Genomic DNA, 13,332 nt, shown 5'->3' on the forward strand with positions numbered 1-13,332 from the left:
GTCGGTGACCCCCCCAACTGATTTCAGAAATACACAAGGTTAAAAATGAAACTTTAAGCATCAATATAAGAAAAACAATCACAAATAGAAAGTGACTGAAAAAGTGGTGAAAAAAGTTTTGTAAGGTGAACAACTCCTTTAAGAACAGGGGGTACATTATTTGTTATAATACATAAATTTCAGTAAATCATATGACACAAATTACATCTGTAACCACAGATTATAACAGCAACATTTATAAGGATATCCTTTAAATTCATGGCTTTTTGTATGTAATAAATGCACTTTAATCCATCAGATGATTAGCATTTATAACATATAAAACAAATCTACATTATAAAGCTACAATATATACTTTTCAGTTTATATTTTCCATGCTAGTCAGGTATTAGGGGGATGTGATGGTGCTTCCCATAGATTTTCTGAAACATTTAACTTGACAACTATTTCCTGAGGATGTGGTATATCAGTATACACATGTTTGAAAGGAAATTATCTCACTGAGAAAAGTTCTTTTTTGTAGTGCTATTTCTTTTAACCTAGATTGTTGTTCGTCCATTATAAAATGAAACTGATAGCTGACAATTGAATATTGTATCTAATGAACCTTTAAATCATATTACTGCCAAAATTGGATTCAGAAATATTTTTAATTGTTAGAAAACATGTTCACTGTTCTGCTTTTGGTATGGATTTGTTATGGGATGAATTTGAGTTATTGGTGATACACTTCTTGTCAGACAACTATATACCTGTTACAACAGACTTCATCATGAACACAGCTTCCTTCAGTGGGGTTCTTTCTGTGGGTGCAGTGGCTAGTGGCATTTGTCCCTGTCATGCATAATCTGAAGCTCAATCAGACCTAAACAACTGCTTTGAATTTCCAAAATAAGGTTTTTAGTAAGGTTAAGTTCCATAAATATAAATTAAACTAGTTAGAATTTTGGAAAATGAATAATAAAACAAATAGATGCACTGGTTTGAAGAATTAAAGTTTAAATTTGAACAATTTAACAGATGGTTAATATGACTTATACCTTATTAGAAGATCACTCTGGTAGTATAACAAAAAAAGAAAGTACTTGAATAAATTATCCAATGTCCCTGGGGTCCCCCTTGTTCTTCCGACTCACAGACTCGTTCTCCCTCGAGTAAACGCAAATGGAAATTTCTTTTGATAGATGGGAGTCAGCGCTAAGATAAGATGAAACGCAAAACTGAGAATAAATACAAGTGGTGTTTCAGGATTGTGGAAATATGAATTAATTTAATGAAACAACAATAATTGATGATTGGAAATAGTGGGTCATTGCAAAATAGAACGTACTACACTATATTATCATTTTGGTGCTGTGTACTTATCTCCCTAAGCTTATCTTAGCGCTGACTCCCATCTATAACAGAAAAAGAGCCTTAAGTTTGAGAGGAATGTTCAGTGATTTATACAGTAATTCAGTACTACTTCCACATTTTTATCATATGTCATTACTTGTACTGAAATGTTTATAATAGGGTTTTCATAGTCCTGCTGCAGTAATCTCAACTGCTAGCTTTTGTTTTGTGATTAAGTTAACACATTGAGCAAATCTATGAATTCTTTATAATGGCAAAATCAACAGTAAATGAATACATTTACCTATTCATTTTACTTAAATTAATTAATTAATATAAATTGGCTAACATAAATTAATTAGCCAATTGTTTATTAAAAACAAAGAAAATGCTTATAAAATGTGTTTAAAATAATAATAGTTGCCTGTTTATCTCAATGACTGCTCCACTTTAAATTAGAAGTAAATGCGTTTCATGAAAAGCTACAGAAATCTGGTAGGGACACTTGGCACTGCCATTGTAAATGACTATTCAACTGCAATAACTCTCTAATTGTTAATATATTTTTATTTATATATTGCTACTTGAGTTCGCAGCACTGTATGGCAGAACAATAAATTAATAGAACAAACGGGTTCAATACAATAATGATTACGAAAAAGTACAAATTACAATAATACAAATGAATACAAAGTACAATCAAGAGCTTTGTGTCAAAGAGACTAGAGGATGGAGGTCCCAGTTTCAAAGAGTTTACAATCTAAACAGGAAGCTTACAATCTTAATTATGTACTGTACTGTAAATTGCAATAACACTGCACTGACAAATATATCTGTGTGAACAGCTTGCTTGTTTGCTTGCAGTTTAGACTCTTATACTGAAATTAAAAATGCCTGTTTTGCTCTGTCTTAATGAATGGTTGCACTCTGACCAACAGGCATCAATGCTTCCTCTGCATCTGTAAACCTGTAATTAAGAACAGACCTTTGTGACTACACAAAAGCCACTCTATCACGTTTTGTGTTAACCTATGGTTACCGTTCTAGAATGAATAATGACAATACTTAACCACTATATGTTTGCTACAAACTTTTGCTATTTGAATACAGTTATAGATGTTGATGAGCTTCTTCAGGGTAATTTTAGAAAAATGGATCCAATTGTAATGTTTAATACAAGCACAGCAAGTACATATAAGATTCTGTTCAAAACAAAACTTCTAAACCACATTTCTGTTATATTGGGTCTATTATTTAATAATGTACAGAAGCATAAATGTCCCTTCTGGGCCATTATTGGGAATTCACAGGGATCAAATGTAAATAAACATTGTAATAGCCAGACCAAGGAGGCTTTTGGCACAGTTAGCCACCTTTTATATTGCAATATACAAAGCTAACAAGGTTCTCTGCTGTCTATGAAACATCAGAAGAGGTGACCTGATCTCTGTCGCACTTCCGCCCTCTCACTTCCTGCTGTGCAGTGACTCTGCAGACATGCTGTCCTGGCTGCCTCTAGTGTTTCCAGTGATTCTCCTGCTACAAAGATGGTAAGTGCATGTTTTTTTACACACTTCCTGCACTTACACATACTTACAGTAAATTTATACACTTACACACACATTTTAGTAAAGATTGGTATTTTTTTTTATTTTAGCACACTTGCCCCCACATGTAATAAAAGGCACTAAGCTTGCCCAGGAGCAGTAACCCAAAGCAACCTATAAGACGTTTGCTTTTGAACAGGTGACGAGTAAATGCTTCCTGCTGATTGGTTGCTATGGGTTACTGCACCTGGGCAAACTTAGTGCCTTTTATTACATAACCCCCTTGGTCCCTTTTGTACACTTATTTACACTTATTTACATGTATTTACACAACTTTTTGACAACTTTTAGATGTGCACAAATATGTATACACAAAAACTCATTGTACCGTTTGTTTTGCTTAAAAACATGTTATTTTGACAGTGTGACTATTGGATAATCGATTTCGGCCACTGATTACGCTGTCGGATCAATTATTTTATTTCATTGATTTACGCTATTCTTGTGGTTTTATTGCAATTTTATCCCTGCATTATTGTTCCTTATGTATCTTTAGTATAGTTTTGCTGTTTGGTGCTTTGGTATAGAAAGATTTATTTTACTTAGTTTGATTCGCCAGAATATATGCTTTCCAAAAATATATAATTTTCTGAGGATCTTTTTACAGTTTGGGGGTCTTAAGGCACATAACGCACAGTTGGGGCTCTCTTTTCTGCAGCTTAGTTGGCTAGCATGAAAATTCATATGCATGTTTTTCATTTGGGGTCCGTACACGCCACATACTTTGGTAAATCTATGCATATTGGGTATCAAACTATTCAGTAGACCTCTGACGTCCATATTTAGGGTGATTTTTCTTTTTACGTAAAACATTGTGTGCGATAAATGCGGCAAACTGCAACAATTTTAGGCGATTTTCAGAAATGTTGTAAAAACCTCTACGTTTAGAAAAGCTTTGCAGTTTGGTAGTTTGGTGTAGAAGGATGTCTTTATCTTTGTTGGATTCGTCAGAATGTGTACTTTGCAAAAATATATGGTTTTGGGGGGTCTTTGCTGTTAAGAGGGTCTTGAGGCACATAATATGAAGTCAAGAGTCTATGTTCACAGAAGGCGAATCGGCAGCGGAGAAAAATCATATGCAGTATTTTCATTTGAGGTCCGCACATGCCAGCTGCCTTCGTATATCAATGCATATTGGACATCAAACTGTTCAGTAGACCCTTGGCATCAGTATTTATGTTATTTTACAATTGTTTGTGTAGGGATGTGAAAATCTTAGACACCCTTACACTTTACAGACAGGCACATCCCTAGTAATATGGACACCTTAGTGGGTCCTTATGGGGACCTGGTGCTTATGTAACCCCTGCAGTTCACACAGTGTACACCAGATGGCACTGTGCCAGAGTATAAAAGGTTTAGGAACCATGTGCTCTGGGTCCATTGCTTTAGCCCAACCAAGCAGGCTGGAAGGGAATGGGTAGTGCTGACCCTAGGCGCCTTGGCCCTAGTAATTAGACAGCTATACTCGTTTTATAGATCGCTCTAGGAGTGATAGAGAGGTTAATTAGTTGAGCAGCTCAAGGCTCCGCTGAGGAGATTAGAGGGATTAAGATCCCAGGGTAATACTGACCCAGAGTAAGGAACCAAGTGTTGAGATAGGGATGTCAGGAGTTCCCCTAGTCTGCCATTGGAAGATATCCTGAAAACTGGGCAATACCCATCACATGCTGTCAACTTACTCTCTGCTGTATATTCCCTAGCCTGTGGGGATTCAGCCTATACGTACTGTGAGTATATGCTTCCTTTATGCTGCTGTGTATGTTCTATACTCCATTGTGGATCAATGTGCTAAATGATCTCTGTGCTATTGTTCAATAAATACTGTTCTTTGTTCAACTGTTAAAGAACTACTGGCGCCCATCATTGTGCTATCGCATCAGTTTACAGTCACACTACACCCTTGCCTCCACCCCGCTGCGAGGGCTTACCCCTGAGAAAGAGAGCTCATCGGTGGTCTTAGCCCACCAAGGAAAGTAGCTAAAACTGCCCTAGCACAAGTCAGTTTACTATAGCGCTACATTTGTAAGAAATTGGGTGAGATAAATGCGGCCAATTGCAATATTTTAAGCAATTTTCTGAAATGTAAAAACTGTTGCTTTTATCGCCAAATTTAGGAAAGGCTTGCAACTTGGTACTTTGGAGTACAAAGACATGCATACCCAATTTGGATTTGCGGGAATGTGTACTTTCCGAAAATATATGGTTTTCTGGGGTGAACTTACTTTTTTTCTACTTTTGCCCCCCCAAAACCATGTAAATGTATTGATTTTGCAGTACCTGAAATGACAGACCATATGGGGGTCTTCCTTTTGGGGCCCCTATATGCCACATGCTTGGGTACACCGATACATATTGGGCATCAAACTGTTCAGAGGACCCTAGGCTTTCATATTTGAGGTGAATTATCTTGATACCTAAAAGTATGTGGCAAATAAGATGCTGCAGGGTGGAAATCTTGAGGTGATTTTTGGAAATGTCACCAAAATCACCAAATTTAGGTATGGTTTGCGGCTGGGTACTTTGGAGTACAAAGACATGCATACCCAATTTAGATTTGTGGGAATGTGTACTTTACAAAAATATATGGTTTTCTGGGGTGAACTTAATTTTTTCTACCTTTGCCGTCCCCCAAAACTATGTACATGTGTTGATTTTGCAGCACCTGAAATGACAGACCATATGGGGTCTTCATTTTGGGGCCCCTATATGACATGTGCTTAGGTACACCTATACATATTGTGCATCAAACTGTTCAGAGGACCCCAGGCTTTCATTTGTGGGGTGATTTATCTTGCTACTCAATAGTATGTGGGACATACAATGTGGCAGGGTGGAAGCTTTGAGGTGATTTTTGGAAATGTCACTAAAATTGCCAAATTTAGAAACGTTTTGCAGCTTGGTGCTTTGGAGTATAAAGACATGCATACCCAATTTGGATTCGGGGGAATGTGCACTTTCCGAAAATATATGGTTTTCTGGGGTGAACGTACTTTTTTATACCTTTGCCGCCTCCCAAAACAATGTAAATGTGTTGATTTTGTAGTACCTGAAATGGCAGACCATATGGGGTGTCTTCATTTTGGGGCCCCTATATGCCACGTGCTTGGGTACACCTATACATATCGGGCATCAAACTGTTCAGGGGACCCCAGGCTTTCATATTTGGGGTGATTTATATTGATACATAATAGTATGTTGGAAATACGATGTTGCAGGTTGGAAGTTTTGAGGTGATTTTTTAAAATGGCACCAAAATTGCCAAATTTAGGAAGGGTTTGCGGCTTAGCGTTTTAGAGTAGAAAGACATGCATACCCAATTTGGATTCGGGGGAATGGGTACTTTCTGAAAATATATGGTTTTCTTGGGTAAATGTACTTTTTTATAACTTTGCCCCCACCCCCCAAACTATGTAAATGTTTTGATTTTGCAGTATCTGGAATTAAAAAACTGATAGCTCAAATGAGGTGTCTATATTTTAGGGCCCCTATATACTGTACCACATGCTTAGGTACACCTATACATATTGGCATCAAACTGTTCAGTGGACCCAATGCTTTCATATTTGGGGTGTTTTACATTGATACCTAATGATGTGTGGGAGATATGATGCTGTAGAATGGAAGCTTTGAGGTCATTTTTCAAAAAATTCACCAATTTCTATAAAACATTATAACTTTAGGAAACAATTGCAACTTGGTAGTTTGGAGTACAAAGATATATTTACCCATTTTTGATTCACCAGAATCTGTTCTTTCTAATAATGGGTAGTTTTCTAGCGTAAACCTACTGTTAGCAGAATGTTTGGCCTTGAAATCAGAAGTATGCCGTTTGGGGAGTGGTGCTTTTGAAATTTGGTAGTGTACTGCTTGTAGATTTTGAGCTATACAAGTGAGAAATCGCCATAAAACTATATATATTTGGTATTGCCGCATTCAGGAGACATAGACCTTTCCAAATCGGCTGTGTTCTCGTACATAAAATAAATGATGTTTCTGATATATGTGATTGTTCTTTGTGAAACATGATTTTTTTTTATTTTATTAGACACTTAGAAGCCTATATTTTTTTACAGAAGTAGAATTACACCAAAATTCTTGCATATTTTGAAAGTTCAAGTTCAATATATTGTTTTCCTGGGTAAACTAAAAGACCACTCCAGGAAAGGCCCTTAAAGTGAAAGAGTGCAAAATATCTAAAAACGACTTGGCAGTAGATGTTCGCATCTAGGACAAAACAGCTGGCAAGGAAAGGGTTAAAAGAGAAGAAGCCAATGTAATAATAATAATAATAATAATAATAATAATAATAATAAGTAAGTGGAAATACCAGGTGTGCCAATCAGAAAAGAGCCATTAGAATCAAATGAAAGACATTAGAATCCAATGGAATACATTAAACACCCCCCCCCCCCAAGGCTGCAGAATACATTGATTGACTTAATTAAAGAATACAAAATAAATATATCAAAAAAGAGAAAAGAATGACTGTCATGATAAAGGCCTGTAATAGTTAATAAAACAGGCCAAAGTATCATGAGAAATATTTCTGCCAGTACATAAATCGGACACATAGCAGGCTGTCTGGAGTCATTTGTAACAGGGTCACAACCTATTTTGCCTTTCTCCAAGCCCTGACTGATGAAAGCCATTCCATGTGGAATGTTGTACCAACAGTATAAAAAACTGTTGATGGGTTCAAGGTAATTTCAGGTTTCAGATGAGTCCAAACATGACTAGGTTTGGTACTGTGTATATCACATGTGAATATCTGGGCAGGGGCAGGTCACACAGTATTGATGTTTAGTATCTATGGAATCCATGAGAGAATTAATAACCAGAGAATATAATCTCTCTCCTATGTTCCTATAAGGAGTTATGGTAATTATATTCTTGGTCCAGTTCCTACTCACAGGAGGTCATAAAAACGTAATCTGTGTCTTGCTAGGCCGCCCCCTTGCATTCCTGGGGGGGGTGCAGTTACCTGATGCCATGAAATAACTGATAAATAGTCAGCTCTTCTGACTAAGAATGGATTTACTTAGGAGGACCAATTGTGATTGGAAGTTCTCCCATTTGTTTCTCCTTGCCTCCGGGACCAGGAATTCTATACCTTTGAAGCTAAGTATAGGTTTTCCATGTTTTCACTTTTATTTTATAAACTTTGTATTATTGAATGTATGTCTCTTTTTGTAACATCTTTTTGTTAATTGCACTGTTATACTTTTATATTATTAAAGATGATTGAATAAGTTTGTCTTTGTTGCTCTTAACGAACCTAGCCTGAAATAGTGTAACTATGAGCATTAACCCTCTGCATACTGAATGGAAACACTAGTCTGTCTGTATGCTGATTAACCCTTGGTGTACTGGAGTACTTGTTGAATCAGAAGGAACTAACTGACTATAGTGAGAGAGTGTTTAGGTTATTACCTTGTTAGAGAGAACAGGGGAATAGTCACATTAGGTTTCTACCACCTGTTAGTGATAGATGGGGCAGCAAATCAGTTTTGTTGGTGTTGGTTGGTATTTTCGGGTTCTGTTATGCTAGTCTAACCTGTGTGCAAGGTGTGTGAGCAGTGTCGGACTGGCCCGGCGGGAAACCAGGAAAAAACCCGGTGGGCCCCTGCCGGGCCAGGCCCCCTCTCCCCAAATTGGGATTCCACCGAAAAAAAAAAAAATTCAACGCTATGACGCCTGCGCATGCGTTGCGTGTGTCTTCATTCGTGCACGCCGATCGCTCCTACAAGTGTGCGCACAGAGTGCCACGTCACGGTAGGGGACGGGGAGGTTGGAGGGGGCCCTGGATAATGGTCCCGGTGGGCCCCGGGCCCCCCAGTCCGACCCTGTGTGTGAGAGACCCCTGATAGCCACACCTAAAGTCAAGTGCGTCTGAAAGTACCGTATCCATGACAATGACTAATTTACATAACAGGAGACATCAAAATTTAAACCAAATAAGATTCTGTCATGCATAACCTGTAAGGTGTGAAAATATTCTTGCACTTTGTACCCTGAATTTATTTATTTTAATAAAAGCAGAGTTGAATTAAAAAAAAAATTTTGACCAAGAGGCTGCCTTGTACCGAAGTAAAATATCCATTTGGTTTCTACTCTCAGTAACTCCAGTGTCAGTGTCTAGCAACTGGTGTTCGGGATTCCTTATTATTAATGTTAAGAATGTGTTCTCTAATTCTGTCTTTTAACTGTCGACTCGTTTGGCCCACGTATTGTTTTTTGCATTTTTCACAGGTATGCAGATGTATGACAATTAATGTAATGTTTAATTTCATAATTTTTTTGTGAGGGTTGTTGAGGCGAAAGGTATGTTAGCTCTCTATGTTGTGTTACCATGAAATTCTCGCTAATTCCATTATCATTTATTTCAGATGCAAAATAAGCCTATTGGGTTTAATTGGTTTTTAGTCAATTTAAGGATGGAGATCCAAATTATGGAAAGTTATCTGGAAAAACCCAGGTCCAGAGCATTATGGATAACAGGTCCCATACCTGTATACTGTGTTTAATTAGTTTAATTAATTCGGATCACCTTTTGTTTGTTGTAATATACATGCTTGTGGTGGCCTTCTTGGATGAGGATGCTTTGTGCACATACGCTGTTAATTCCTCCCAGTGTCAGCACTGCCCATTGTTGTTGATACACAACTGTAATCATATGTACTGTATATGCCACTTTGGAAATTTTCTTTTATAGTTCAGTTACCGTATTATGAAATAATTTATTGGTTGGTTAAGCATTCGTTCTGAAGATGTAGTTTTCCTTTAACTTGTGAAAACAATCATGTTTTTTTTATGCACTAAGTACATTTTCCCAGCATTCTAGGTTTCTTGGATCACAAAATGAATTATTGTAAAATTATGGTTGATGAGTTTGTTGTTCTTTTAGCTTGTATGGTGGTAATATTATGAGCAAGTTTCATTCAGCCCAGCCATGAATTCATTGGGCATCTTCCAAGCTTCTTAATTTTCTTGGTTACAGTAACTTAACTTGCGGTTCTTATCTTGTAGTTATATTTTATAATTTTTTAGGATCTCAATTAATAAATGAAACAATAGTGGAGAAAGGGGCTATTCCTAACCAGTGTCATTACAGTGAATGGCTTAGACAATAGGCATGTGATTCAGTTGTGCTGGGGGTTGGTAGCTGAAACTGGAACGATCAGGAGTTTTTCTAAGAAAATAAGGTTTACATAATTAAAAGCTCTTTTTTTGACATCCAAGGAGAGGGCCAGGGCTATAGACTGCTGGACAAACCCAAGTCATAGACTTTGATAGTTTTCAGGGAACCAGAATGACTAGTACTGCAATATGTCTGTAAATGGAATGCTCTGTTGGCAGTAGTATTTTGAATTGTGATAGTTTTAAAGAAGCATTTGAAATTTCTAGTTTGAATGAAAACTTCATAGTTTTGTAACAGTAGTGTCTAATGCTTCACGGTCAATTGTGCCATGAATTTGTCCAGAGATAAAATACAGAGCCTCAGTGCTGCCATATTTGAGCTGATCATGATTACAGTAAAGATGTGTTGCAAACAGATGCTGCATTTTATACAGAGAAGAGATTATTAAACCTTCTTCCAAATCTTTTAAAACAAAACCTTTCTGTTTCTCTATTATCATCCCTAACGACAGTTAGCTTGAGCTTTAAAGGAATTGTTCAGTGTAAAAATAAAAACTGAATAAATAGATAGGCTGTACAAAATAAAAAATGTTTCTAATATAGTTTGTTAGCCAAAAATGCAATGTATAAAGGCTGGAGTGATTTGATGTATAACATGTCAGTCAGAACACTACTTCCTGCTTTTCAGCTCTCTTGGTTTACAGTGACTGGTTACCCTGGTTACCAGGCAGTAACCAGTCAGAGACTTGAGGGGGGCCACATGGGTCATATCTGTTGCTTTTGAATCTGAGCTGAATGCTGAGGATCAATTACAGACTCACTGAACAGAAATGTACCATGTGGCCCCCCTTTAAGTTGCTGACTAGCTCAGAGTTATAGAGCTGAAAAGCAGGAAGTTGGATTCTGGCTGTTTTATTAGGTATCTGTTCACTCCAGCCTTTATATATTACATTTTTGGCTAAGTAACTATATTAGAAACATTTTTTATTTTGCACAGTCTATCTATTTACCCAGTTTTTATTTTCACATTGAACTATTCTTTTAAAAATGGGAGGTTGACAGAAATGTAACTGATGAGAAATAGTATAACATAGTACATTCGGCATGGTGAAGCACACTAATTAATAGCAAAGCTAAATAAGCACCCTCTTCTGCCAGACACTATTTTAAATTTATCATTTCCAATAGCTGGAGGATTGTGAGCTCAATATCCACCCACTGTGCCCACTTCCCTTTATGTTAGTTCACCCAGGCTTTTCTAATATTTTTCTACGTGTTCCTCTTTTATTACATTAATCCTTGCCTAGTATCTGTCTGGTTTCCTCTTTCAAATATATATTTTTTTTTTTTAGTTTTGTGTATACAAGGCCAACGCAAGTGTTAATTTGCTTCTTCTATAGTCCGTTTGCCAGCATGCTTTTTATTTTACAGGAAGCCTGAAACTGTTCGATAAATGATGGGCTGTAAAGTATTCTCTTTCTTAAGCTGTTTGTGCTCTATATTGTAAGTTTCCTGTGTCTGAACAGGAGAGGAGATGGAAAATGTATGTCTAGTTTAGATCAGTTACTGCAGGCTTTATCTGTGTCGGAACTGCCCGTCCTTGCAAATGGCTGCCTGTTACTACATCATATCTCAGAGAATATTAAATAATTGAGATTTTGGGATAAAACATTTTCGGAGTATTCACAGTTGTATATTGTTAGTTTGCCTTGCCAAGACCAGCTTTTTTGCTGTTTTCTTTTTATTATGTATTTTGGCTACCATAAAAATATTGAATACACAGACAACATTTTACTTAATGCTAATTCATCACATGTAATCCCCCCCTGCATTGTTCACACTTGCCTGGCCTTTGGGATATTCAACTAGTGCACCTAAAGGAAGGGGCCTTGTATTGTGAACGGGGAATTAAATGAGGCACACATCTTCTCAGCTAGAGGGCTGCAGTTGTCTTGGGCTGATAAAGAACCCCAAACCATAATGTGCAATATTACTTCTTTGTCAAGCTTTCGTTCTCCTTTTGGTTAAAAATATAACACTTTTATGCACTTTAAATGAATCAAGTATGCCCTGGCCCTGCAAAACAAAACAAAAAAGAGGCAGTCTGTCATAACTTCACCACTTCTTTCACTGAATTTATAATGGCTATCCCCACTATTACACATTGTAGTATTAAATGAATTGAAAGGTATGTCTTGGCATGGGCAAGGGACTCATCTATGTCCACTACCTGATTAATTTTGTAACAATAAATACTAATAAATATTGTGACTGCGTTTATAAAAAAAAATTCTTATGATTAGAAAAGTTTATGTAATGACTTTTTACTGTTTATATACTGATTTATATTAACTATTTTTGGCATTGTGTGAATACCATCTTCTTGTTTACATCATGACGATTACTTGACCAATAAATACTTTGTCTAAGAAGCATGGGGCAGAAAAATTGCTTTGAAAACTGCTTTCATCCCCATTTTTAGTTTGGTTTGTCAATATGTCTTTATGGTTTTTACACTCTATAATGATTGATAGAATATGTATAGTGAGCATCTAGAGAAAAATATCTAGTGTGTGTAAATCAATATACATTACATAAAGTACATTTTTGTAGCATGCAGCAGAGTTACATCTGTACAACAGCACAAGTTTAAAATAGTAACAATGATAACACAGCTAACAACCCAATTATAGAATAGGAATCATACATTTTACATAAGGAGATTCTAACAGGAAACTTAAAAGACAGGATGAAAAAGAAAAAAGATGTGATACATTATTACTATGTTTATTTGTAATCTACATAGATATTAAAAACTGCAGATACATTAGAATGGTACTGCCTTTAAGTAAAATTTTAATTTTAAGATGGTTTGCTCTAAGACGTTTTTAACATCATTATGTTATAAAATTTGAAGACATTGCTTTACACAATTGCTTTTTTTCCCCCCCAGGGGGCTTCTCGACTGTTTTCCTTGTGAGAACTCATGGAGGAATATGTTGTGCATTGAAGAGAATGTATGTTAATAATGTCCCTGACCTTAACATTTGCAAGAGAGAAATAACAATTATGGTAAGTAGATATATTATATGTCTTGCTAGTTGACCCCTAGAGGACACTTAGGGGGTTGTTTAGTCGAGTTTTAGAGGTTTTTTTTTACCTTGAATGAACTCACAACTCGAATGGTTTCTAATTTAAGAAAAACCTTGAATGGAAAAAAACTTGAATCAGCAACAACCCAAACCTCTAA

The 13,332-nt window shown here is 36.5% G+C and overlaps 1 protein-coding gene across 1 annotated transcript in view; it reads left to right on the top strand.

Annotated features, from left to right (window-relative positions):
• LOC108712220 (BMP-2-inducible protein kinase-like) overlaps positions 1-13,332 on the top strand; it is an 80,476-nt gene that overhangs the window by 30,218 nt on the left and 36,926 nt on the right. The window contains 1 exon segment of the mRNA XM_018254202.2: positions 13,036-13,154. Coding sequence (XP_018109691.1) covers positions 13,036-13,154 — 119 coding nt within the window.

Source organism: Xenopus laevis, chromosome 1L (genome assembly GCF_017654675.1).
Source record: "Xenopus laevis strain J_2021 chromosome 1L, Xenopus_laevis_v10.1, whole genome shotgun sequence".
NCBI lineage: Eukaryota > Metazoa > Chordata > Amphibia > Anura > Pipidae > Xenopus > Xenopus laevis.